Genomic DNA, 23,597 nt, shown 5'->3' on the forward strand with positions numbered 1-23,597 from the left:
TGTGCAAGCAGTGAAGGGGGATGGTTGTACATCATTCAGTTTTCCTTGTTTCTTTTCCTTCCAGATCCCCAGATCGTCTGCCCTGAGCTGCCCTGTCAGACAGGTAAACATTACAGATAGCTTTGTGCCATCTGCACATAGTTGTAGGTCCAGGGGAGAGTGAACAAGACTCAAGAGTGGGAGGGGATGTGCAAGGCTGTTCATTACCTGTGCACATCAGGGAGTTTGGGAAATAGCGTATTTCACATCAGGAGAGGCTCTGGGTTTTCATCCCCTGCTCTTCCCTGTCCCTCTGAGTTCTCTTCACAGGTAGGTACTAGTGCATTGTGTTAGTGTGTGAGCGTTGCTCAGCTCTGATATTTCTCCCTGTCCAAATTTGTGGGACCCACCAGGTTTTGACCTCCAAGCTGACCAAAGAATTTCTCACTTGCTCCATGTCTCTATTACGTACTACCCCTTTCTAAACTCTGTCATCCATGCAACCTTTGAAATCCAGAGTACAACTTGCAGCACTGGGCAGGATGCTCCTTGTGAATGATGAGGGCAGAACAGAGGGTAGGGAGAGTTTGGAAAACAACGCTATAGTGGACTGAAAGCTTTGGCTTCTCTAACACTGGCTGTGTTTTAATTAACAATTAACTCAGGGTGTTGGATCAAAGGAAAAAGGCTGTAAGGATTGATCCTCTGGTATAAGAGATGGCTGCTGCTTGCTGCAGGTGGTTTTACTTGATCACATTTTGCTTATTAAAGGGCAGATCTGTGACTCCTAGAGATACTGTCTGAGTCTCCACACCTGTTTAAATACAACAGATGCACTCTTTGCTGATATACACAAAGCTTAAAGGGGACAAAGTTTTGCCAGTTCTTGCAATTTTTTAAACTCTACTCTTGCCATGAGCATGTTTTTCTGAAAGCCCACACTTCAACTCCGTATTATACAGAATTTCAACTTTAATTTTGAAAGAAGTCCCTTCATTTGCATACAAAGCAAAGGGAAAATGGTCCCAGAATGATCGGAAATCTGAAGACAGAAAAGCTGTATTATTCCTGTCTAAAATCTCGGACTGCTATGCTAATATTCTCAATATTTGCACCTGGCTATGCAGAGAAAGCAGTGCTAAACCATGGTGCTGAGCCATCCACACACACTCCTCTACAGTGTCTTCTGAGGAGCTTTGTCCTGTGGATCTGTGCAATGAAGGTGACTTCTCCATGCCACACTGGTGACTGCTCAGGTGTTTTTGAAGGTTTTCGTCTTTGTAGCCTGCCTATTTCTGAGGAAAACTGTAGGAGAGACTGACCTGAGCAGTTGAGTTCATGTTCTCTTAGGCTTTGGCCATCAAAACCCTCCAAAGCAAAGCAAATTTGGCTGTCCTTTGTTTGTAGTGTGCTTGGGTGTCTCTGTTCCTGATGCAAAGTGAGAACACTTCGCTGTACCTGCTACCACTGAGGACCAGAACAGAAACGGCAGCTGGGGCTCAAGGAGGCACCTGAAGGTGTTCCCTTCTGGGGTAATGCTTCAAGCCATGCCACAGGCAGGCCAGGACAAGTGCAGGCACTTACACCTGGGCCTCAGAGGACATGGGAGGTGGAATGATATGCCTGGGTAGGTGTGGACCTCCTCTGAAAGTGCCACCACACCCTTCTCCGTAAAGCAGAAGTTACTCTGATGTGCAAGGATCTGTGCTAGGCCTGGTAGGCCAAGTTGTAAGTGATACACAGAGATTCAGGGGCCTTTGGGCAAAGTGCCATCCAGCTGCTGCACTGGATGGTCATAATAATAATAATGCATTATTGTCATGAGCCCTTCTAGATGAAGGGTTTGCGATGATCTCATTTGCATAGTGGTAAGGAAAGGTGTTGGACGAGTTGTGACATAAGGAGTGCAACAGAGCCTGGGGGTTCTCTGGCTCAGTGTTCAGCTTCCTCTTGTTTCCTGAGAACATTTTCAACAGTTGGTGCCAATTTAAATGCAAACGTTTGGAGCTGAGATGGTGCCTTTTGCAGGATACGTGTGTGAGCTTCATGCATATCTGGTGGATGTGTCCAGCTGCAGATGCATCAGACAGGTTCAGGTTGCAGGGGGTTGGGGAGCTATGCTCAGCCCTGGTCTTGGGCTTTAGGCCTTGGGTTGTCAGAATTGCAGTCCTGGCACTTCAAAGAGCAAATCAATTGCTCCTGCCATGTACCCGAGCTCCAGCCTGTGTTTTGTCAGCAGGATATGGCAAGGATGAGCTATTACATGCACCCAGCTTCTTCTCCGCTGCCTTGCAGAGCTGGGCATGTCATCAGTCTGAGTTCTCATCTGCAGATGAAGGCATGCTGCCTCTCAGTGCTTTGGCTAAGGAAATTCCCTGTTTTCAAGGCAGACCCTTGTCTTCCTTTAACCTTCCATCAACTACTGTGGTGCTTACTGGGTGCTGGAGTGTTTCTTGATTTGGGTTTGGTTAGGGTTTAGCATTTATGCTGAGCAAATATGAACTGACTACTTGCTTTGATGGAAACCGCATGATGCTCTGTGAGGCTCTTTCTAACCCATGCAAAAGGGCTTTGAGCTTTGGGATTTTATTCAAATTTAAGTTGAGCACAGCCGGGTGGAGACTGAGGTTCTCGGGGTCCTGAAGAGCTTGGAAACCACACGGGAGCACTATACACCACAGGACAGTAACTCCAGCCAAAGCGTGGTGGGCTGAGTGCCAAGCAAGTTCACATAATGCTCTCTCTCGGAAGTCTTTCTGGCTCCCTGGCATGCATACAATTTGCATGTGACAGAGTTCAAAGACACATGGTGGCTGGTATCAATGAATCCCACGTGCAGAAAGAAGTTGGACTTTGTGGCCTTCTTTGTAATTAGTGTTTTGTCCATTGTGAATATGCTGGACTAGTAGGTAGGAATTGGGTGGTTACGTTTTCATGTCATTTTCTGAGCCCTCTTCATTGATGTGCACTTTAAGTCAGTACGAATCCCATGGTTCCTTGATCATAAATGTGGCAGAAAGTTAGTTGCCCTGCCACCAAATTGTCAAATGCTGTTCATTCTATCGCACTTGTAAGATAAAATCATTTGGTCATAAGCATAGTGAGTTCACTTCTCAGAAATAGGCAACTGATTGTCTTTTCTTATTTATTCTGTGCTTCCTGTGCTCTTCAGGATTTAGTAATTCCTGATTCCCCAAGTCAGATGCCCCAGGCAGAACACCTGTCTATACAAATATCTAGTTTGTCCCCAGCCTGTGGAAGCACAGGTGCATTAGGGTCTGTACTCCCCTTGTCTGGCCTCTCTGGGGTAAATCCTTTCCTATCGATGCTCTATCCCAGGTCCCTATAAGGGCTGTTTTGCAGTGCACTGACAGCCTTCCCTTCTTCACCAGTGATCTTTGGCTCCAGCCCTTCCTGTGAGATCTGCAGGAAGGGTTTGGTTTCAGTGAGGGAGTCATGTCCTCCTCTGGGACCTATATTCCAGCACCGCTGCTGATGCTTAGAGCTTGAGGTTTAAAATCTGGCTCTGATTTTTACTTCTCTGTCCCTCATTAGTTCTGTTCTCCTGTGGTGCAGTGTGCATAGGAAGCCAGGTAGCATTCAGAGACGCGGCCGTTACTAGAAAGCCCTGAAAATATTCTTTTGACGCTCACTTGCAGATGACAGGAACCCTGGGAACGTAAACCCACTTATTTTCCGCCCCATGGAAGAGGGAGTCAACATAAATTTCCCCAGCACCATACATTCGATCGCCCAGTTCCTAAACGCCACGCGGGAAACCCAGGACCCCAGAATGTACACCCAGCTGGTGGCCACTTTGGCCTTTACCGCCGAAAAAGCCAAGTTTGCCACTGGAAATGAGCGGCAAGAGTGGATGGACTTATTCATTGACACCTTCAAAATGGTGCACAGCGAGATTGTGGGGGACCCAGAAACCGTGCTAGGGCTTTGCTGATATCTCTGTTCTAGATCACGTAAAGTGGGTGGAAGCAGAGGTTGAGCGGGGATGGAGAATTGTTTGGCGCTGCAGTCGTCTTTCCTTGAGTGCCTGTTTGGCAGAGGGGCCAGGTACATTGGCAGAAGCTTTTAGTTTAGGAGAAACACAGGCAGTGAAGCAGCTTGGCTGGGCTCAGCCAGGGATGTGACAAAAGGAGCAGACCTCTCCGGCTTGGCTGGGTGGCGAGCATGGCAGCTTTCTCCAGAGATGCTCTTGCTTTGCCTGCTGCTTTTCTGCAGGGGAGCTGCCAGGCCCTGGCAGGATGGCAGCACTGCCTTGGTCTCTGAGCCAGCCATGCTGCTGTCCTTTATCTTCCTGCTCCTGCTGTGCTCTGGCAGCCTGGTGCATCCCAGTCCTCAGCTTCACGTGGGTGGGAGGCTCCACCACAGGGACTGTGGCACATGCGGCTGTCGGCCAGAGCCAGCCCCTTGTTGGCTGTGAACCCAGTGATGCACTTTTCCTACTCTTTCCTACATTTGCCTTTGCTGACTGCTTCTGAAGCATCTTCTGTGTCCTCTTGCTGGCTTACTGTGAGGGCTCTCTTCAGGTCCTGCAAACCAGTTGTGTGGCAAGACTGGCAAAGCAAAGCACATCTCTTCTCGCTGCAGTCAGTGTTCCTGTACAAGCACTCAGTAGGCAGTTAGGGTTACTGAAGGGGGAGAGCAAGGAGTACAAAAGGGGAGCATCCCTGGCTTTGCATCAAGAAGCAAAACCTGAGGAGTGCTTCTGTCAGAAGCTGTATAAGCTGTGTGTGCCTTTTACTCTGCTTGTACACTTGTGTTTCCTTTGTCTTAATTAGCTATGTGTACGTATTCATATCTAGGAGACAGAGATTATATAGGACCAGGAAGTCCTAAGCAAAAATCCATGACTGCACAAACCTCTGTGATACATTACATAAGCTATTTAAAAGCAAGTATTTAAACTTGATGTAGTCCATGAAATCCATACCCAGTGCTAGTCTGGTTCAGAGAGAGTACAGACCCACCACTAGTGCTGGGGATAGATTCACTTAGATGAGGAGTGATATTTCCATGAGCTCGGCTACCACTGGTTTTCACAAAAAGTCAGGTAGATGACTGCCATTTGTGTCTCTAGAATATTTACTGACCTCTAAACCTGTAAGGAGAAAACAGAGCATTTTGCACGCCCATGCAAGCACAGAAGTGTTTACTGCCAGCAAGTGGATCTTGCAGTCTCTCTAACTGACATGGTATTATTGCAATAAAGTATACTGAGCAAACTTCATATTTAATGGGCAGAATGGAGATGTACAGTCTTTAAAAATGTGGTTGGGCTATAATGAACTCTGTTGCAAGGTGTGTAAAGGGGAGCCAGTTGCCGTACTGTAGCCAAGCTCAGAAACAAGCACTGGAACAAGGAACTTGCCCACTTTGAACATTTTACAGTGTTTTATTTCAGCTCCATTTCAACATCTGGGGCTTGCCAATGCACGTTAGAAGTTTTCCAGTGACAGACACACAGGAGAGCTGTTTATGTTGTTCAGCACATGAACAAGCCTGGCACGCTGCACCAAAAAGAAAGAAAGAAAAAAAAAAAGCTTCCAGCATTTCAGCACTTCTTGCTCCCAGTCTGTGCAATGCCAGGGAGTTCAGAGATCTCCACTGCTGGGATATAATAGAGGGAAAAGGATTCAGAGAGCTTTAAATGGCGTGCTAGGAGTTTTAGGTGAAAGTCTAGTATCCACCTGTGCTTGAGTCCATATGCTAATTTGTGGTCGTAATCCACGTATTCCAGATAGTCTGTGCAAAGCCACACTCCCTACTGGTTTGATTTTTACCCTAAAATTAGGATGTGACAGCCTGCTGAGTCTGAATGACTGAATTCAGGGTAGTTAATTAAACTGCTCCAGCCATGATGCTAGAGGGAAAACCCCAAGGAAACACTGATTTGAAAAGAACATCTCAAGGCTGGGACATCTTGCGGAGCAAGACTGGGATTCAGCAAGATTTCAGAAAAGCAGATTTAGACCTCACCACAGTGGTTGTTTCATTTCCTCGGAAATATTTCCTAGCAAAGCAGGACAAAAAATCTGAGAGAATGTCTTTGCCTCAGCAGTGTTTTGAGACAGAGGCATGTGGGTGTAGTGGTGGTTTGCTAACATAATCCTGGCTAATCCTCTGACAAAACCAGTTAGATGTCATCGCAGCCGCACTTCCTTCAGTGAGGGGCAAAGCTGTCGCACAGAGGGGACAGGTCAGAGACTGGGGAGAGCTCAGGGGAAGGCCAATCCCCACCTCTCTGGGGACATAGAGGGACTGTGAAAGGGGGAAGCCCTGGGAGAGGCTGGGAGACCATTTGCCTCCTCACTGCCTCCCACTTCAGCTGTGAACACTGTGAAGTGCTAGAGGAAGTAAAAGCTCCCCAGATCTTAGGTGAAGCAGGTACATTATGTGAACAGGTGCAGTTACTTTGCACATGCACGTAATTACTGATGTCAGGAAAATTGACATTATTTCTGCAGTTCTGCTTTTTGTGCCACTTCTGTTAGGCAGCCTCAGCTGTTTCCTCGCACTCGGTATACGGTACGGTGAGCTGCAGGCATCCGTGCCTTGCTGTGAGATGCATTAGAAGGACCAGTGCTCCAACTGAAAGCACAATATGAAGATTTTAGTTGGGCTAATCTGCGGTGGTGCTTCCAAGAGCTTATCTCACAGGACCATATACAGTTAAGGTGAAGAATCTTGTTCCTTGCTGCAGGAAAGGGAACTCTGGTCCATGCTGCCCAGACATGGGAACCAAAGCGTGGTACTGAACAGGACAAACCCAAGGTTTTGCTGTCACTGTACTGCCCTGCTCATCTATGTTACATCCTCCTGGGATAACTCATATGTGAAGGCATGTGATCACACAGTCCAAAGGCGGCCCTTTCCAGCTGTGAGGAGCATGGGGAGTTTTTCTGGGGAACACTCCTGCAGTAGACGCTGGCAGAGGGCTGCCTGGAGAGCCAGCCGCGTGTTAGGGGGCTGTGGGCAGCCTCATCTAGTGGGAGGTGTCCCTGCCCACGGCAGGGGGCTGGAACCAGGTGGTGCTGTGATTCTGTTGGCCTCACCGAAGCTCCACAGAGGGACTCTTACGTCTGCTTAACTAGGAGCTACTAACGATTACCTTAGGTCATTTTGGAGTGTGAGGGGGCAGTTTGTCCTTGTAATCACAACATGACTGTGTAGACAAACACCAGGGGAGACGGACTGGTAGCACTTCTCTGACTCAATATGCAGCCCTTTCTTCCACCTACTCACTTCCACCAGCTTTTCAGACCCCTGCCCAGATTTCAGACTGTGGTTGAAGGGGGCATGCCTTTCCACCTTTCCCTTTTGTGACTGCACAGAGCAGGGGAGCACCTGGAGTTCACTGGTGCAGGCGCTGCCGAGGCAGAATTTCCTTGTGGCAGCAGCACCTGCATGCTGGGAACTGCAGCACCTATGTACCTATAGACAACATTTCTCAAAGAAGGTTGGCCAGAGGTGAGTACAGAACTTTATTGCTTTAAAGGAATGAAGTACTGCAGTTGAATTTGGAAATTTGCTATTAAAAAAGCTCACGGGGAAAAACGGAATCACTAAGAGGTTGCTTTCTCCTTCAGTCAGAATTGACATTGCAGAGGCCTGTCGTTTGCAGTAAGTCAGTGTACAGCAAGCACCATTCAAGACACACCATTATTATAGGTATATTTTACAGTGTGGGCTAAGAAATACAAGTCTGCAAGGTCAGAGAAAATGAAACAAAAGCAACCATGGACTTTAGCAATGTCCAGCGAGTTTGATTAAACTACAAGTACCTGTATCAGGTGTTGATGTTTTATTATGGAAAGAAGCGGTGTCAAATAGTCTGCGAGTTCAACAATATGCACAGAGTGTCTGCTATGCTGGGAGCACAGTCCCCTGTTGCTGAATTCATTGCACGCTGTCTAGTCCCAAGAGCACATGTATCTATTTTGCTTAAAGTACAGTTTTGCTGTTTGCCAAGTGTTGACTAAACATGTGTATACATACACACATCATACTTTCATACTAAACAGTGATTCATTTGTTGTTCACTTCATACAAGGAGTTACAAAACGCTTTGGTTCAGCATTCCACCGTGCTGAATGCAGCCCCAGGTATAACAGCACTCAGCACTGAGGAAGCGCTTTGACAAGTTGGATTTGTTCACTGTATGGAAATTCAACCTAACATGATGTTCCTATCGTGAAAGTTGCCCCTCGATACCAGAAATGGATGTTCAGGCTGGAGTTGCTCCAGAATCACCTGGTCCTTGCCAGTCATGCAGCAACAACATGACATCTTCTCCAGTACCTTTTTGAGAGTCAGTCTCAGTCTGCGCCACAGAAGTGCTCTACAGTGCAATATGGCTTTTGCCCTGCTGCCACCATGGAGGAATACCTCAGGAGGTGGACAGCCACAGCACACACATCACAAACCAGTAGTGATGTTACAATTGTATTCCTGACTAGGGTTTTCAGTAGAGAAGGAACTCAGAAGAATTATTACACCAGAATGGAAGAAAATCCACCAAAGCAAAAGTGGAGGTCTTTCTCGAAGAAGCAGTGCATGGAGATGAATGTCAAATGCGTTACACATAACCACTGCAAAGTGACAAAAGAATGGTTCATAACTAGCACCTGACTCCACATATTACAGTTTTCTTCCACTTTTTTTTCTGAGTTCACTCACTGCATATATTCATGTGCCTACATGCCTTGCTTTGTGGACAGGTGCTGTTCTGAGTGGCTGAAGGACAATGTTCCACTGTGTTTCATTTAAATATTGGTCTCTGTTATTTATTACAAAAGCTGCTTTACAACGTGCAAGTGCACCAGCAGGGATAGAGCCCTGTTTTCCAACCATATGTCCCGACCTTTATATAAACTCTTCAGGAATTGCTAATTACTGACTAAACTAATTTGGGTGAAAGGTATGAAATCAGCTTTATCCCTAGAAATCTAAGCCGCTGTCTAGAAATTACCGAGATGTAAGACAAGCACTGTGTGCTGTTGATCTGCATATAGACCCCTTATATATAAAAGCTGGGCACTTTTCTAAGAAGGTGGCTGTAATTCTAGAGCTGAAATGCACAAAATGCTCAAACCTGTTTAATGCTTGGATGCTTCTGGAGGTCTATCCTAGGTGCTAGAATTAATATTCATTCCTCATGCCCAGGAACTGAGGGAATCAAAAGCAAAGGCCCAACATTACCAGCCACAAAGATGGGCTTTGGCATCATCGTGGGGCTTGTCCTTCTTCGGAAAAGTGTGCACAGAGGTGACTGGAGCCCAAGCTGCATGAGGCAAGCCCCAGCCTTATTCTGTAGGCTTTCTCATGCTCCCAACTTTTGTTTTTTTCTTTCTCCTGCAGAGCTTGCAGTGGCCCAGTGTACACAGCGCCCCGTTGACATTGTCTTCTTGCTTGATGGCTCTGAAAGAATTGGGGAGCAGAATTTCCACAGGGCCCACAACTTTGTGGAGGAGGTTGCCCGACAGCTCACACTGGCCAGGAGCAACAATGACAACATGAATGCCCGGATTGCACTGCTGCAGTACGGCAGTGAGAGAGAGCAGAACGTGGTCTTCCCACTGACCTACAACCTGACGGAAATCTCCAATGCCCTGGCACAGATCAAGTATCTGGACTCATCCTCCAACATTGGGTCAGCCATCATACACGCCATCAACAACATTGTGCTCAGCCCAGGAAACGGGCAGCGAGTTGCCCGGCGCAACGCTGAGCTCTCCTTTGTCTTCATCACTGATGGCATCACAGGAAGCAAGAACCTCGAGGAGGCCATCAACTCCATGAAGAAGCAAGATGTCATGCCCACGGTAGTGGCTCTTGGGAGTGACGTAGATATGGATGTCCTGCTGAAGCTTGGCCTTGGGGACCGGGCAGCCATCTTCCGGGAGAAGGACTATGACAGCCTCTCCCAACCCAGCTTCTTTGACAGGTTCATTAGGTGGATATGTTAAGTGAATAGAGTGCACATGTCCTCTTCTCACCAGTATACACACCCCAGATATTACCTGTTTTATTTTCTTCTCTCTGTATGGTTGCTAGCAACTCTGAGCTGGCCTAGAACAGTGTGTATGCAGCTGCCCTCTGGGTCCTCCTTTCTGGCCAAAATTCAGACCTCTCTTTTGATTTTCATGATGAAAAGCCACATATCTTACATTTATGGTGCTAATTAAAACCAAGATCTAAGCAGGATACAGAGCCATATGATGTATGTCTGTAAAGCTTTACACACACCAAGCTATGCCTTGTGTATGAACTGTTATCCTTGGAGGGCTTATCAGAGAAGCAAGAAACCTTTCCAGTTTAGTAGGACAAATGATCATCTCTATTGTCCAAAAACTCCCAATCTCCTTGAGCGTCCTTTGAGGAGCTTTATGATTGTGCCATCACCCATTCTTTAGCAAGCCCTTTTCCCAATTATATCATCCTTTTTGTTCTCTTGGGATTTCTGCCCCTGAGAGGAGTGAGCAAGTTTCTGACACATCCCATGCTGCTTGAAGTGGTCAGTGACTTGCTTTCCTTTTGCATGGCCCTTGGTTGTTTGCTCCTTTTTCCCCAGCAGCAGTGGGATGTTTAAAGGTTTTGCTGCCTTCAACAGCTGTCTGCAGGTGCTCCTTTTGATGCTCTATCAATCCTAAATTTCACACGTCAGCTTAAAGACCTTCATTCTCCTTCACTTCTTTCAGCCATTCCAACTTTCACCTGTTCATTTGTTATAGCACCCAAAATACTGGCTGAGAGGGGCAGCATGCCTCCCAGCAAGTCACAAAATACTGTGCAGCACATGGAGCTGCCTTCGTGTCATCCCAGAGTGCTCAAAATAACTATGGTGCCTTCTTCCCACCAGTATCTCCTGAACAATACCCAGATTTGAATTTGAATTGTGCTGCCTGCAAAAATAAACAAATAAACTCTTTTCACCCTATTCTGAAAAAGCCTCTTTATTCTGTAGTTTATCTCGTCTCTTTGTTGTTGTTGTTTTGTTGTTTGTTTCTAATGAGCAGCTGAGTCTCCTCTCGGTGTTAAGCTGGTAAGTCAGGATAAGTTTGTCTTCTTCATTTCCTTGAAAATGCTGGAGCACAAGGCCAGGGGCCCATGCAGCACAGGGCACTGCTGAGGTCCTGAAGGACCACAGGAGGCTGATGGACCCCTCCAGTCCTCCTCACTGCCCAGCACCTCCAGTTCCCTCACAGACCTGTTCCGCTGCCCCAACCCCAGACATCCACAGTGCCCATTGAGACCCCGATCTCCCAGCAATGCCTTCACCCCTCCCCTGGTTCATGTTCCCTTGGCGCAGGGCTGCTGGTCAGCCGTGTTAAGGGAGGTGAAGAGCAACAAGAGCACAGCCACCTCCTCCAGCTGCTCTGGCCCAGGGATGGCACCACAGGCCGGGGTGCCCTTTCCCAGCCTGGCTCTGGGAGCTGGCACGGGGGTTCGCTCACCACATAAAGGTCTCACCAGCAGCAGGCATTTAATCATCACAGCTCACATAAACACAGTACAGAGAGTGCAAATACATGGACAGAGTTAGAAAAATGATTTAATGAGCAAAAGATACAAGAAGAAAGGACAAACTGTAGTGATCAGGCAAAGGGCTGAGCCAGACAAGCATGCTGACTGGCCCCATTTTACACACAACCAACCCTTTTATACCCTTTTATACCCGTCCCCCCTCTTTGATGCTCCTGTTCCCCAGCCCCCCTGCGCACCTCCATGGGCTAGCAGAGCTCTGCATTTTCTGTACCCTCCCAGTCTGGGCCACTCGGTTCGCAATCTTATCAGCTGCAAGGTTCGGCCTTCCTGCAAGTGGCCCCCGTAGTTCATTAGCTCACCAATTAGTGGGACTGGGAGGTTTGCTTATTGTGATTGCCTCCCACTTTAGCAGTCCTCCATCAGATTATTCTGCTGGAATAAACATTCCTAAATTTCCATATGTTCTCATAAATTAGTGTAACTGACCAGAGTTGGTTCCTATCACTTCCTCTCTTTCTTATTACCCCATGTTGCCTTGGAATGGGGCCCTTGACCAGATACGCTTTAAAGAGCATATACTCTCCTTCTACTCCCTTCTCCCGTACGAGGAGAGCAGGACCACAGTGAGAGAGGAGCCGTTCTGGGAAGGACACGCAGCTGCAGGAGTGAAACCTGACCTCCCCAGCGCACACGCACACACTAGCATGGAGGTACAACCCATGCTGCTCAGCAAGGGAGAAGTTATGGTATTCTCCAGCTAGCCCTTCTGCTACAGCTGGAGAAGCTCACACAAAAATTCAAGGAGTTCTGTAAGCAGTGGGATCCACTTAAGCAGCTGGCATCATGTCAGAGGGATAAACAACCACGGACTGCCAACCAGCAGGTGAAATTCCTTGTGCTGCTACCCACAGACTCGGGGATGGCTCTCAGGGTGGGATGACAGCCCCTTCTCACTAAAGACAGGCCAGAGCTGCTGCTTGTCCTCTTACAGTGATTCCAGGTCAAACAATTTACAAACTAAAAGCAAAAAAATCACTCGACAGGCAAAATGCAGACTGCGGAGACGGCAGAAAGGGGCAGAACAACAAGCAGGTGGTTCCCGTGGGACATTTGTCTTCATATGCTGTCTCCTCCAGGGCTTCACCACCATGCAGGTGGAACATGTTGTCTTCAGTCAGAATCAGAACTGCTCGAGCTGCTCGAGCTGCTCGAGTGCTGGAGAAGGAACAGATGAAACCAGTTCAGGATAGCACAGAAACAACCCTCTCCCACACCACTTCTGACAGGTGTTAACGGCTGCAGGCATGAGGCCTGGGGACTAGTCCAGGGACATTTTGTCTCCACGAATCCCTCCCAGCGCAGTGTGCCCATCACCTACAGCTGCTGCCGGGAAGGAGACGGGTGCCTGTTCCCAGGGCCCAGCTGGGTCAAGGTTGAGCTGGAAGCAGCCACAATGCACACCCATGGTGGCTGCAGACTCACCTCACCCCAGGTGAGGGCCTTTGCACGCCACCAAAAGGTGTGCCCTCAGGTGTGCACACAGGCTGAGCTGAAAGCCAGTAATTACCAGCGTCAATGCCAGGGGCTGTGGCCATAAAGAGGGTGGTGACCTGCAGCATCATGGCCTCAGACAGCAAACCTCTGCCAAGCTACCTTGGCATTAAGATGAAACGGCTACTGATAAAATGATGATGAGGTTTATTGCAGTGCTGTTACGTGACACATTTTTGAGCTAGGCACTGTTATATTTCTGCCATGGTGCTTGGCAAATGTAATTATGGGCACGTTGTGGGAGGGCTGTTTTTTTTATTATTATTTCTCAAGGCTGTTCAGGCCAATTAAACAAACTCCGGAAGGGTTCTGGTCTCTGCCAGCAAGGGCAAATGTCCAGGCAAATCACCTTACAAGCAATCAAATAACAAAAGGAGCTGAGGGTTTGCACTGTTTGGGAATTGCATCTACTTTGGATGGTAGAACTGGGGTTTTGTTCTGCAGCCCTTCACTCAGGCCTGTCTGGATAGCACCCATCCCTAGGAGATCATTTACTGCAGCATCTCCACCCAGCACAGACACAGAGCTTCTTACTACCCTAAGAATTTCTTTCCTTTTTTTTTTTTTTTTTTCCTTCTCTTCTGGTTGGGGAGGAGTTTTGAAAGGGAGCTGTGCTGGTCCTCTGATGTGGGACACTGAGCAGACGTGGTTCACATGGTTTGGGCAAGCAGAAGGAAGATGTGAGATTTAACACACTGCATGGTGCACCCTGAGCTGTGGCAATCCACTGTTTTGAGTGGCTTCAAGGAACTTCACAGATAAGGTTTCTAAAGACTCATTTGAAATGACTCATGCTTGCCTATTTATAAAACAAAAGGGAGTCTACAATTAAAAAACAAAATCAAAACAAAACAAAAAGCCATTGGCAGCCCATGAGCTCATTCCAGCTGCAGTGAGGCAGAGGGGAACATGCAAGGGGTGCAGGGGACCACGACAGAGAGCTGGGGCAGCTGCAGCCACCACACCCTTACCTTGCCACCGTGGTGCTTGTGGGACTTGGAGTGCTTCTTCTTGTGCTTCTTATGGTGTTTCTGATGGCAGCCAGGGTGGACTGGTGGGCACCCCGGCATCCCTGGGGGGGGATGCCCGTGGTGGTGGTGGCCTGGTGGGTGGTGGCCCGGCGGGTGGTGGCCTGGTGGGTGGTGACCAGGTGGTGGGGGGCCACAGGGACCTGGGTGTCCTGGTTGACAGGGACCTGGGTGTCCTGGTTGACAGGGACCTGGGTGTCCTGGTTGACAGGCCCCAGGGGCGCTGGGTGGCACTGCCGGGTAGCCAGGGCAGGGCCCAGCTGGATTGCAGGGCCCTGGGTACGGGTATGTCGGAGGGGCAGGCGGGCAGATTTGCACCTGTGGAGGTGGTGGTCCTAGGAGGAAGAGGGGGACTATGAGTGAGCAGAGCCAGGCCCTCCATGGAAAGGCAACGTAGGGAGCTGGTGTACCTGTGCACCCTAAGGACCCCACCTTGTCTACCCCCTCTTCTCAAATGATGCCTGTCCTGGTTTCAGTTAGGACAGAGTTAATTTTCCTCCTAGTAGCTGGTAGGGTGCTATGTTTTGGATTAGGATGAGAACAGCGCTGATAACATGCTGATGTTTTAATTGTTGCAGAGCAGTGCTTACACCAGGCCAAGGACTTTTCGGCTTCTCGCTCTGTCCTGCCAGCGGGCAGGCTGGGGGTGCAGCAGGAGCTGGGAGGGGACAGACCCAGGACAGCTGACCCAAACTGGCCAAAGGGGTATTCCATACCATCTGACGTCATGCTGAACAATATATAGGGGTGGCTGGCCGGGGTGGGGGGGCCGGCTGCTCGGGGATAGGCTGGGCATCGGTCAGCGGGTGGTGAGCAATTGCATTGTGCATCACCTGTGTCGTACACATTATTATTAGTAATACTATTATCATTATTATTATTATTATTATTGTTATTATTATTGTTATTATTATTTTCCTGTCTTAATAAACTGTTTTTATCTCAACTCACAGGCTTCACTTTCCCGTTTCTCTCCCCCATCCCAGAGAGGGAGGGGGGAGGGTGAGCGAACGGCTGTGTGGAGTTTAGCTGCCAGCCGGGTTAAACCACAACAATGCCCCACTCTCCTTTGATGCACAGGTAGTCCTTTAGGGTGCCCGTGGTGGCTGCACTGAGCCCCTCCCCAAGCCCCAGTGACTGTACAGCACCTAGGGGCAGCCAGCCCCAGCTCCATGGCCACTCACCTTGGTTGGGGTTCCACATCCTTCACTGGCTCCGAGCTGCAAGGGAAGGACAGGCACTGTCAGCGCTCCCCAGCAGTACTCGGCCACGGTACGGGGCTTCCCCTGGGGCCACCCTGCATGGGCCATCAGCTGGTGTGCAACTCATGTGCCCCAGGCAGAGAGACAACACCTGTCCCACTTTAGGACCCAGACATCCTGTCCTCTCCAGGGATCCTGAGGGTGGCTGCCACCACCGCCACCACCACCACCCCCAGCATATGATTTCCAACATTAATAGAAAAAATGTACCAACTCCAGCCCAACACAAACCCCCCCGTGTGTCCCGGAGCAAGCCAAGCCCATGCACCCAGCAGGAGCATAAGGGGTTGGGGACACCGTGTCCTGGCCCAGCACCAGCTCTGGTGCCCCCCAGTGCATCCCAGCCCCGCCAGTGGGGACTGCCTCTGCTCACCCGCCGTGCAGAACGGACCCTCTGTAAGTACCACAGCCCCGACAGCTGTCCTCAACGTGGCTCTCCCGAGGTAGCAGGGCCAGCCCTTGGGCACCCCTTAAATACGGGGCCCTGCCCAGCGGGGGAGGGTGCGGCAGGCAGGGGCGACACTGGAGAGCAGCGAAACCCGCAGTCACCATGGGCACGGGGAGACGTCAGCGCGCCGCTCCCACCCAGCACAAAGGTCCTGCGGGGCTGGAGAAAACACGGGACGGAGGGTGGTGGCGTCAGGTGGTGGGGTGAGTCAGGCGTCCCTGCCTTGAACCCTGGCGCAGTGCCCCCCAGCACAGGTGATGTGCCCAGGGGCCAGTGTGTGGCTCACGTCCCCACAGGAGCTGCTGCAGGGCAGGGGGCTCGGGGCCCTGCTGATGACCCCCTGTGTCACTGCTGGGAAAAGGAGGCTGCGGGTGGCAGGCCGCCGCGAACAGGTTGAGCTCAGGGTGCTGTGACAGTGTGAGGGCAGAAGTGACATCTGCCGCTAGACCCAGCGACAGAAACATGCATGGGGCTGACAGAGACTGGGCACCCCCATGCTCAGCCCTTCCTCTCCGGGGACCTATGCAGAGGGGGCAGAGCCCCCCCGGTGCCACCCAGTGCCATGCCCCCGTCTCCCTGCCGCCTCCCAGTGCTGCCCCGTGCTTGGCAGCGCTCCCTCCCTGCAAGTGAGCAATGCAGCAGGCTCGTCACGCACCGCCAAGGCGCTGCACTGCAAGGGACACAGCCCCGGTGCCCAGCCCTGCCCCAGCCGCGTGGCAGGAGGGTGTCTCAGGGTTATTCTGGGCACAGAGACACGCAGGCAGGTGAGGGCCCACCCGCACACAGGCGTCGCCACCCCTGCAGCACCACAGGGTCCCAGCTTTGGTCAAAGAAGGTCCAGCACAGGCAGGGGACATAACACTGGGACCTGTCCGAGCGGAGCATCTCCCCTGGGGCGGGTGCCAAAGGAACCCAGGCAGGAATGAGTGTGTTTCCCAGCTGTATTTGTGTATCCCCCATGCGCCTCCCGGCCCAGCCCTGAGTGCCTCTCAGGCCACCCGCTTCTCCAGCAGCGCCAGCACAAGTGCCAAGCCTTGCTTTGCCTCCTCCAACAGCCCGGAGACCTTCTGCGACATCTGCAGGGGAGGGAGAAGATGGATCATTTCCAGACAGAAGGACTGACACGGCCTCCGCCGTCCACCCCATGCATCTCCTCCAAGCTCTGCAATGTCTCAGTCCCTACCCTGCCACAGAGGTGTCCTTGTGCCCACAGCCTCCACAGCCCCTCCACAAGGGGTCCCGGGGCCCACATCTCCCACTCTGTCCAACCTCATCCCCACCTCCAGGGCAGGTGCACACTTTCAGCCCGTGCTTACCGCAAGCTTGAACTTCTCATCTGTTATGTCTTTGAGATTGATCATGACATTGAAATAGGCTCCAAACACAGCAGCTTCCAACATTTTGGCTCCCACCTATGAAAAGAGGCTTCTGGAAAGCTCTCCTATTGAACCAGCAGCACTTCATGGTCTGGCAGCAGGGCAGACCCTCACGTTACAGTTTGTCTCCGGATCTCTGCTCCCCTGACAGCTGCCCTGGCCTGCCATGGGAAGCAGCACCTTCCCACCTGGCATGTTCAGGACGTAGCTTTGATGTGGGAAACATTTCACAACCTTGCCACAGATGTGAAAACTCAGGCAAGGGCTGGTGGAGATCAGCTTTCCTGAAAGGCTCACAAGCTGCCAGAAAGTGAATAGGTAAAAAGCAGTGGCCGCTTTGGGAAGCAGTGCTGGTTAGATGTGTCCCCTGCACAGGTCAGACTGCGGTGGAAAATCTGGTGTGGACAAGCAGTGAGCTGGGCAGCTTCTGAAGCCTCAGCCAGGACAGTGGGCAAACCCTGCGGCCACAGAAGGTCCTAAGCATGGGGCTGTACCTGGATGTCGGATTTGCAGGCCAGGTTGCAATGGTGTGCCAGCTCCTTCAGTGGGGGCCAGAGCATGTTCACCTTCTCTGCCAGGGTGCAGGGCACTTTCACAGCTGTCTTCAGCCCCTGCTGCATGGCAGCCCCACGCCTGGGATAGGGGATAGCCCTAGGTGAGCACTGGGACAAACCCAGGCTAGCCCTGCTCATGCAAAAGCTGGTGTGCAAGCTTGTGTACAAGCTCCCACCACCACTGCAAGCCCTCACCAGTCTGACTCACCTTTCCCTCTCTTCAGGGGTGTTTTTTGGCAGCTTCATAGCTTCCTGCAGGCAACGAAAAGAATGTTTGGTGGACTAGGGTGCTCTGAGATCCCGTGTGTCTTCCACCAGGGGCCACAGCGGAACCATTAGCTCCCTCACTTGTGCTCAGGCTCCCTTCCCAGGTGATGCCCCTTCCCCCAGTCCTGCTCCAAAGAGCACCAGGGCGCAGTGCTGCTGGCCCCTTCCCAGAGGGTAAGCCCCCTCTTGCCCACGGCAGGGCTGCTGTTGGTGAGACCTCACCATGTAGCTGCTGAAGGCTTGGGAGTCGGCATCCACCATCGCCACTAGCTCATCCATGGCCTGGTGGAAGGGAGGGATCAGCTTCCTCATGATGGGATCCAGCTCCTCAAACTGCCGCTTCCCGTAGCTCATCAGCCCCACCATGCAGCCCAGGGCTGCTCCCTGTGAGGGCACAGTGCTGAGTTCTCCAGCAGGGCGCAGCCCCTGCCACTACCGCTGCACCAGCTCTCCTCACCAAGGAGCCCCCCCAGGTGCCTGGAGAAGTGCCCAGGAGGGCAGGGAGGGACCCCCTCGGGGAGGGACCCCCCTGTGGGCAGGGCACGTACCAGAGCAGCTGCAGCTGCGGCCACCGAGCCTCCTCCCGGCGCTGCCGACCTCCCACCAACTGCTCGCACGAAGGCTCCCAGCGGCTTTGCCACCAGCCCCTTGTCCTCCTCTCCTGCCTGCACCAGGTACCTGTGGCACACCATGGGTCAGACCACCCCTGTGCTGGCAGCCACCACCACCCAATCCCTCCTCATCCCTCTCCACTGCGTTTTCATCTACCCCTTGGCCCACGGGTGATTGGGAAGGGGGACAGCACTCTGCTGGGAGTCCCAGAAAATCAGCAGGAGGGGAAGAAGAGAAGGAGCCAGGTAGCCTCCTGGTGACACCAGGGGTTGCTCTGCATGAGAGGAGCATCTCACTGCAAACAGCATTTGATGGAATAGAAATGTGCCCAGATGCTGGCTTGGGCTCTGAAGCCATATCCCAGGGCAAGGGGAACAAGGACTTATAAGTGCACGCCCTGATTTCCAGGTGGATTTCGCTTTCCCAAATTTTAGTGCAAGAGGCAGGCAGCAGATCCCCCGGCCTGGGCAGAGATGGGGACAGTGAGGAGCAGCAGGAAGGGCCCCTACTCGATGATGCGCTCCCGGGGGTTGAATGGAGACAGGGAGTCCAGGCCCAGCCGGCTGACCACCTGCAAGGAGCAGCACCGCCGCGTCAGCCCCAGCTGGCTCCGTGCGCCCCACCAGCACAACCCGTTGCATCCTTACACCCTGCTTTTAATTAACCTTGGGTGGTCTGGCCCTGGGAAAGGGCTGCAGGAGCAACCACCCGAGGTGAGGGAAGCTGGTGTCACCAGTACCTCCTATCCCAAAGGTGAGGGTGGTGTGCGGCCGCCCACGGGTGACTGGAAACTGCACTGATAAATAATTAGCTCACTCTTATCTAGCACATTCCCGATAGGGTGGCAAAGTCCCTCCCCCCTCCCTTCCCTCCTGGAGCTGAAAAGCAGAGCCTGCCTCCTTGTTTCCAGCTTACGCTGGTGCTGGGACAGTGCCCTTGAGCTGTGTGGGGGTGTCCTTTCCCGCACAGCCTCTCTGCAGGCAGGCTGGGCAGCTGCTGCCTGTAATTTGTCCTCATCGGATGGGGTCTCTGTTCCCCTGAGCATCTCAGCATCCTCAGGACTGTAAAACAGTTTGTCCCAGTTGCTGTCCCCTCACAGCTTTCTAGGCACCATCCCTCAAGCCAAGTGTTACAGGTCATCCAACATGCCTGTGGCTTGTCCTGGTCCCAAGTCCCTGCTCAGTGGCATTTTTGGAATCTGGGGGGTCTTACTTGTGATCCCACCCTTGTCTCAGGATTGGGAAGACCCACTTTACCAGCTTGATCTTGTGTTCCTCCTCCAGGATGAAGAGTTTTTCCTTCTTGATGTAAAACTCAGCTGTGTCTAGCATGGCCTTCTTTGGGACAAGCCCTACCAGCTGGGACCCCACCACAGGGAGATTCAGTGCCTGCAAAGGACATCAGAAACATGAGTGCCCCCAGAGCCACCTTTCCTGCCTCCACTGCCACCCCAGCCTGGTGTTCCTATCCCTTCCCAGGACCTGGGGGGCTCATGGAAAGCCTTCAATGTTGCTCCTGCCTTGTGGAGATAAGCCAGAAGCTGAGGTTAGCAACAAGTTGCTGAGCTTTTGGACTTAACATATGGTTCAGGTCTCTGCCCAGCTTGGATGAGCTGAGTATAAGAGAAAGCAGAGTCCAACTGTAGGCTGGGGCTGAGCATTTGGAGGGAGATGAGCTCTGCAGGTTTCCCGTTGAATCAAGCATCGTGCACTACCCACCTCTGCGTCACGGCAGACCTCCTCGTAGACGGCGTGGAGTGGCGTAGTCTCAAAGTCCAGCAGGTTTGTGGAAACCTGGGCTATGTTTTCCTCCTCCAGATACCAGCCGATGCCCTGCACCTTCTTCAAGCGTCCAGGCTGTGGAGAACCGCTGTGGTCAAGGCGCAGCAGTGGCAGCCCAGCCCAGGAGAAGCGGGATAAGCAGGCAGCACGAGGGTACCTGGTTGGGGCCGCGACCCTGCTCGCGGATGTTGAGGGCGATGCGGTGTGCCAGCTCCTTGGTGCACAGCAGGTTTATGTTGTACGCGATGAGGAAGGTCCGGGCCCCTGTCACTGTGGCCCCCCACCGGGGGACAAAGGTTGGGGGCCCAAAATCAGGAGCCCACTCGGGTTTTGTGAGCTGGGGAGGGAGGAGAGAGCATGGGTGCTGGTGGGCAGCATGAGCTGCCCTCCTGGAGGTGGCTCCTCTCTTCCTGTCTGGTGTCTGCCATCAGCACCCCAGTGCCCATCAGCACCCAAAGCAGTTCATCAGCTCCTCTCATCTGGCCAAAATGCTCATGTGAAGGGAGTAAAATCCAGATATAAAAAGGCAACATTTATCTTTCATTTTGCAACTGTTTCACTTCAAATCTTCCTCCTATTTCTTTTTGCAGAAAAGCTTCCAAAGGCATAAAGCAGAATTGTCTCACCTGTTGCCAGAGGAGATACTTCATTAAGGTCCTCCAGCATGTTCTGGCTCCTCGTGTCACAGAGAGGACAAAGTGAATTCCTAAAGCGAATTCCCTCACCTCCCATGCTTCAGCCCCAGCTGTCTCACTGGGGTCTCTCTAGCCCATGGACTTTTCTGTCACGCTGGGGTGCACCTCATACCCAGGTGTGTGAACAAAGCAGAGGCGGTGCCCGTGCCCTGCTACCTGTGCTCTAGACTCACACACCTCAGCTGGTGCAAGCAGTTGCCCGAGAAAGGAGGCTCCCCCCACCCCCGGCACCAAGGTTTGGCTGGAGCACGGCCCCCGTCTCCCTTCCCACAAAGCCAGGCTCACCTTCTGGGGGAGTGCCTCGTACTCCCCAGCACGGATGGCAGGTAGGGTTCTCCTGCTCTCCTCTCGGGCTGCCTCTCCGTACAGGTACACTGCAAGGCAGGGTGGTGGTGAACAAGTTGTCTGAAAGGGTCTGTCTTTGCCTACTGGGGGGCGTGCCCCCTTCTGCCCATGGTGAAACTTTTGTAAAAGAAGTGCTGGGAGTATGCAGGGGGACAGGGGCCCAGCTGGGCTGCCCAGCTCTCACTCACCAGGCACCCCCAGCTCTTCCGACAAGCGCTGCCCGAAGACGTGAGCACAAGCAACGCACTCCTCCATGCTGACATTCATCACTGGCACAAAGGGGCAGACGTCCAGGGCCCCCATGCGAGGATGTTCACCTGGGGCCGGGGCAGAAATCAGGACTGGAGCCCAGAAGAGCAAGCAGACAAGGAAGGATGAGGGCCCTTTCCCTGCTGCTTCTGCAGACTGAGCACTGTCACGGCAAGGAAATTGGAGTTTGCAGCAGTAATGCCTACTCCAGCCTAGGGACGGGACAGATGCAGCCTCTCTGGATCGGGAGGATGAGGAAGAGCTCTGTGTGGTCTCACCAGCACCCACCCTACAGTGCTGGAAACACACTGTGCTTGCCCTCTGGCAGCACTCTGGTGCCTGCTCTTACTTCCAGCCAAGGCAAGGGCTTTGCCCAGGCTGGGTGCAGAGGGTTGCTCACCCGTGTGCTGACTCATGTCAATGAGCTGCCTGGCCACGCGGGCTGCGCTCAGTGCCCCTTCAACGACAGCTTCGGGGGTCCCCACAAAGGTGTAGACGGTACGGTTGGTGGAGGCGCCAGCGTCCACATCCAGCAGCACGCAGCCAGGTGTCCGGGAGATGGCCTGCCCCAGTGCCTCGATCACCTGCCAAAGGGGACAAGGTGGCTGGGCTGGCGAGACTCCCACTGCAGCCCCAGCAGCTGTGCAAGGTGAGGGAGGACGCCTTTTCTCAGGTATCTCCACCCTGCTCCCACCAGTGCAGGGGATGCACCTATCATCAGGCTCATGAGGAAGGAGGTGAGGATACAGGACCTAGGGGCATGAGCATCCAGATCCCAGCCAGGGGATCTGGGACTCTGAGACAGCCCCCAGGTAGCCCCAAACCCTGGGAGAGCTGCCCAGCTGCTGATGTGATAGAGAGCTCCATCGCAAATTGCTGTTCCTGAGGACACTGTCCCCTGCAAGCTTCAAAACAGATTTGGCTCCACAAAGCCTGTTCCCCAGGGGAAGCAGCAGTTTTTCAGCAATTTTAGGTTTGCTGACCTGCACCCCCGGCAGGGGCAAAGTGCAGCCTGAAGCAGGTGCCCAGCACAGGCAACATTGACCTGGCCGGCGTGTTTGGAAAAACAGCTGAAAGCAAGGTTTCTCAGTGAGGCTCTGCCTGACCACCCAGACCTGCAGGCAGCAGCAGGCAGGGCACCAAGCCCCCACTTCTTAACGAGGTGCAAAATGGGAGCAGGCACTGTTTGGGGGCATTTCCAGCATTAGCCATCAGAGAAAGGTGCACAACACTGACTGCACAGGCCCTCTGATGGTCCTAGTCAGGCCCAAGTAAGCACCTTTTGGTGCTTTCAATCCTCTGAAATGCTGCAGATTGTCCCTTGTGATCTCTGTTCCACACAGGTCTGTTCTAGCTCCCAGGGAAGAAGGTGAACTTTCTCACTGAGCTGAATTTAGTATGATTTCAGCTGGCCCAGAAATAATGGAAAAGTACTGGAGAAGTACAGGAGTACTGGAAAACTATAAGCCAGGCTGCAAATCACAGGGCAAAACCCATTGCAGGACGTATGGGAGCCCAGCTGCCCACCACCCGCCACTGCCCACCCCTCGACCCTCACCTCCTTATTGCACCCCTCCGAGAAGTTGGGGACGCACTCCACCATCTTGGCCATGGTCCTTGGGTCCGCCTGAACCCCGTGGCCCCAGGCTTGGCTCCTCAAGTTGCGTGGGTTTTTCTGGCTGTTCCAGTCCTGCTGGGAAGCAGCAGCGTTCCCAGCACCCAGCCGGTTGCCTCTGCCCAGCACCAGGGTTTCTCATTAACTGCATTGATCTGCAGCCAGCAGACAGAAAGGGTATTGGATCAACAGCACGGGGGGGCTTGGACTGATGTGCCCTTGTGGGGCTTGAGCGGCACTTCCTCAGCAACCTCCAGCAGAAATTACTCATCAATGCCCACTAATGACTAATGACAAGGTGGCACAACGTGAAGAAATGCAAAAGTTCCCTGC

General features: G+C 52.3%; 3 protein-coding genes across 5 annotated transcripts in view; 1 reads left to right on the top strand and 2 right to left on the bottom strand.

Moving 5' to 3' along the window:
* Positions 1 to 10,933, top strand: part of COL6A2 (collagen type VI alpha 2 chain) — a 29,245-nt gene extending 18,312 nt beyond the window's left edge. Inside the window, exons 27-28 of one of the 2 annotated variants that reach the window (XM_080600190.1) lie at positions 65 to 103; positions 9,355 to 10,933. In XM_080600190.1, the coding sequence (XP_080456316.1) occupies positions 65 to 103; positions 9,355 to 9,962 (647 nt within the window). In that variant the 3' untranslated portion in view covers positions 9,963 to 10,933. Of the gene's footprint in view, positions 1 to 64; positions 104 to 3,638; positions 5,225 to 9,354 lie in introns of those variants that run through there. The other variant, XM_080600191.1, reaches the window with a different exon arrangement.
* Positions 10,934 to 11,530: 597 nt separating this feature from the next.
* LOC308197739 (uncharacterized protein) lies at positions 11,531 to 15,370 on the bottom strand (the record flags this gene model as incomplete). Its single annotated transcript, XM_080598730.1, has 3 exons — positions 11,531 to 12,696; positions 14,004 to 14,395; positions 15,245 to 15,370. 3 exons carry the CDS (start codon positions 15,368 to 15,370, stop codon positions 12,492 to 12,494), a joined length of 723 nt encoding a protein of 240 aa, XP_080454856.1. The 3' UTR covers positions 11,531 to 12,491.
* A 1,330-nt stretch (positions 15,371 to 16,700) lies between these two features.
* FTCD (formimidoyltransferase cyclodeaminase) lies at positions 16,701 to 23,401 on the bottom strand. Of its 2 annotated transcripts, XM_080600192.1 has the most exons (14): positions 23,208 to 23,401; positions 22,050 to 22,233; positions 21,589 to 21,717; positions 21,341 to 21,429; positions 20,518 to 20,697; positions 20,298 to 20,435; positions 19,836 to 19,967; positions 19,089 to 19,150; positions 18,516 to 18,645; positions 18,190 to 18,351; positions 17,909 to 17,952; positions 17,641 to 17,779; positions 17,087 to 17,182; positions 16,701 to 16,846 (listed from the first exon to the last, which is right to left on the bottom strand). In XM_080600192.1, exons 1-14 carry the CDS (start codon positions 23,259 to 23,261, stop codon positions 16,760 to 16,762), a joined length of 1,626 nt encoding a protein of 541 aa, XP_080456318.1. In that variant the 5' UTR covers positions 23,262 to 23,401; the 3' UTR covers positions 16,701 to 16,759. The 2 variants fall into 2 exon arrangements, with proteins under 2 accessions (XP_080456318.1, XP_080456319.1); XM_080600193.1 differs by lacking the exons at positions 18,516 to 18,645; positions 19,089 to 19,150.
* Between the last annotated feature and the right edge of the window lie 196 nt (positions 23,402 to 23,597).

This window comes from Anser brachyrhynchus (genome assembly GCF_964034855.1).
Source record: "Anser brachyrhynchus genome assembly, chromosome: 7".
Lineage (NCBI taxonomy): Eukaryota > Metazoa > Chordata > Aves > Anseriformes > Anatidae > Anser > Anser brachyrhynchus.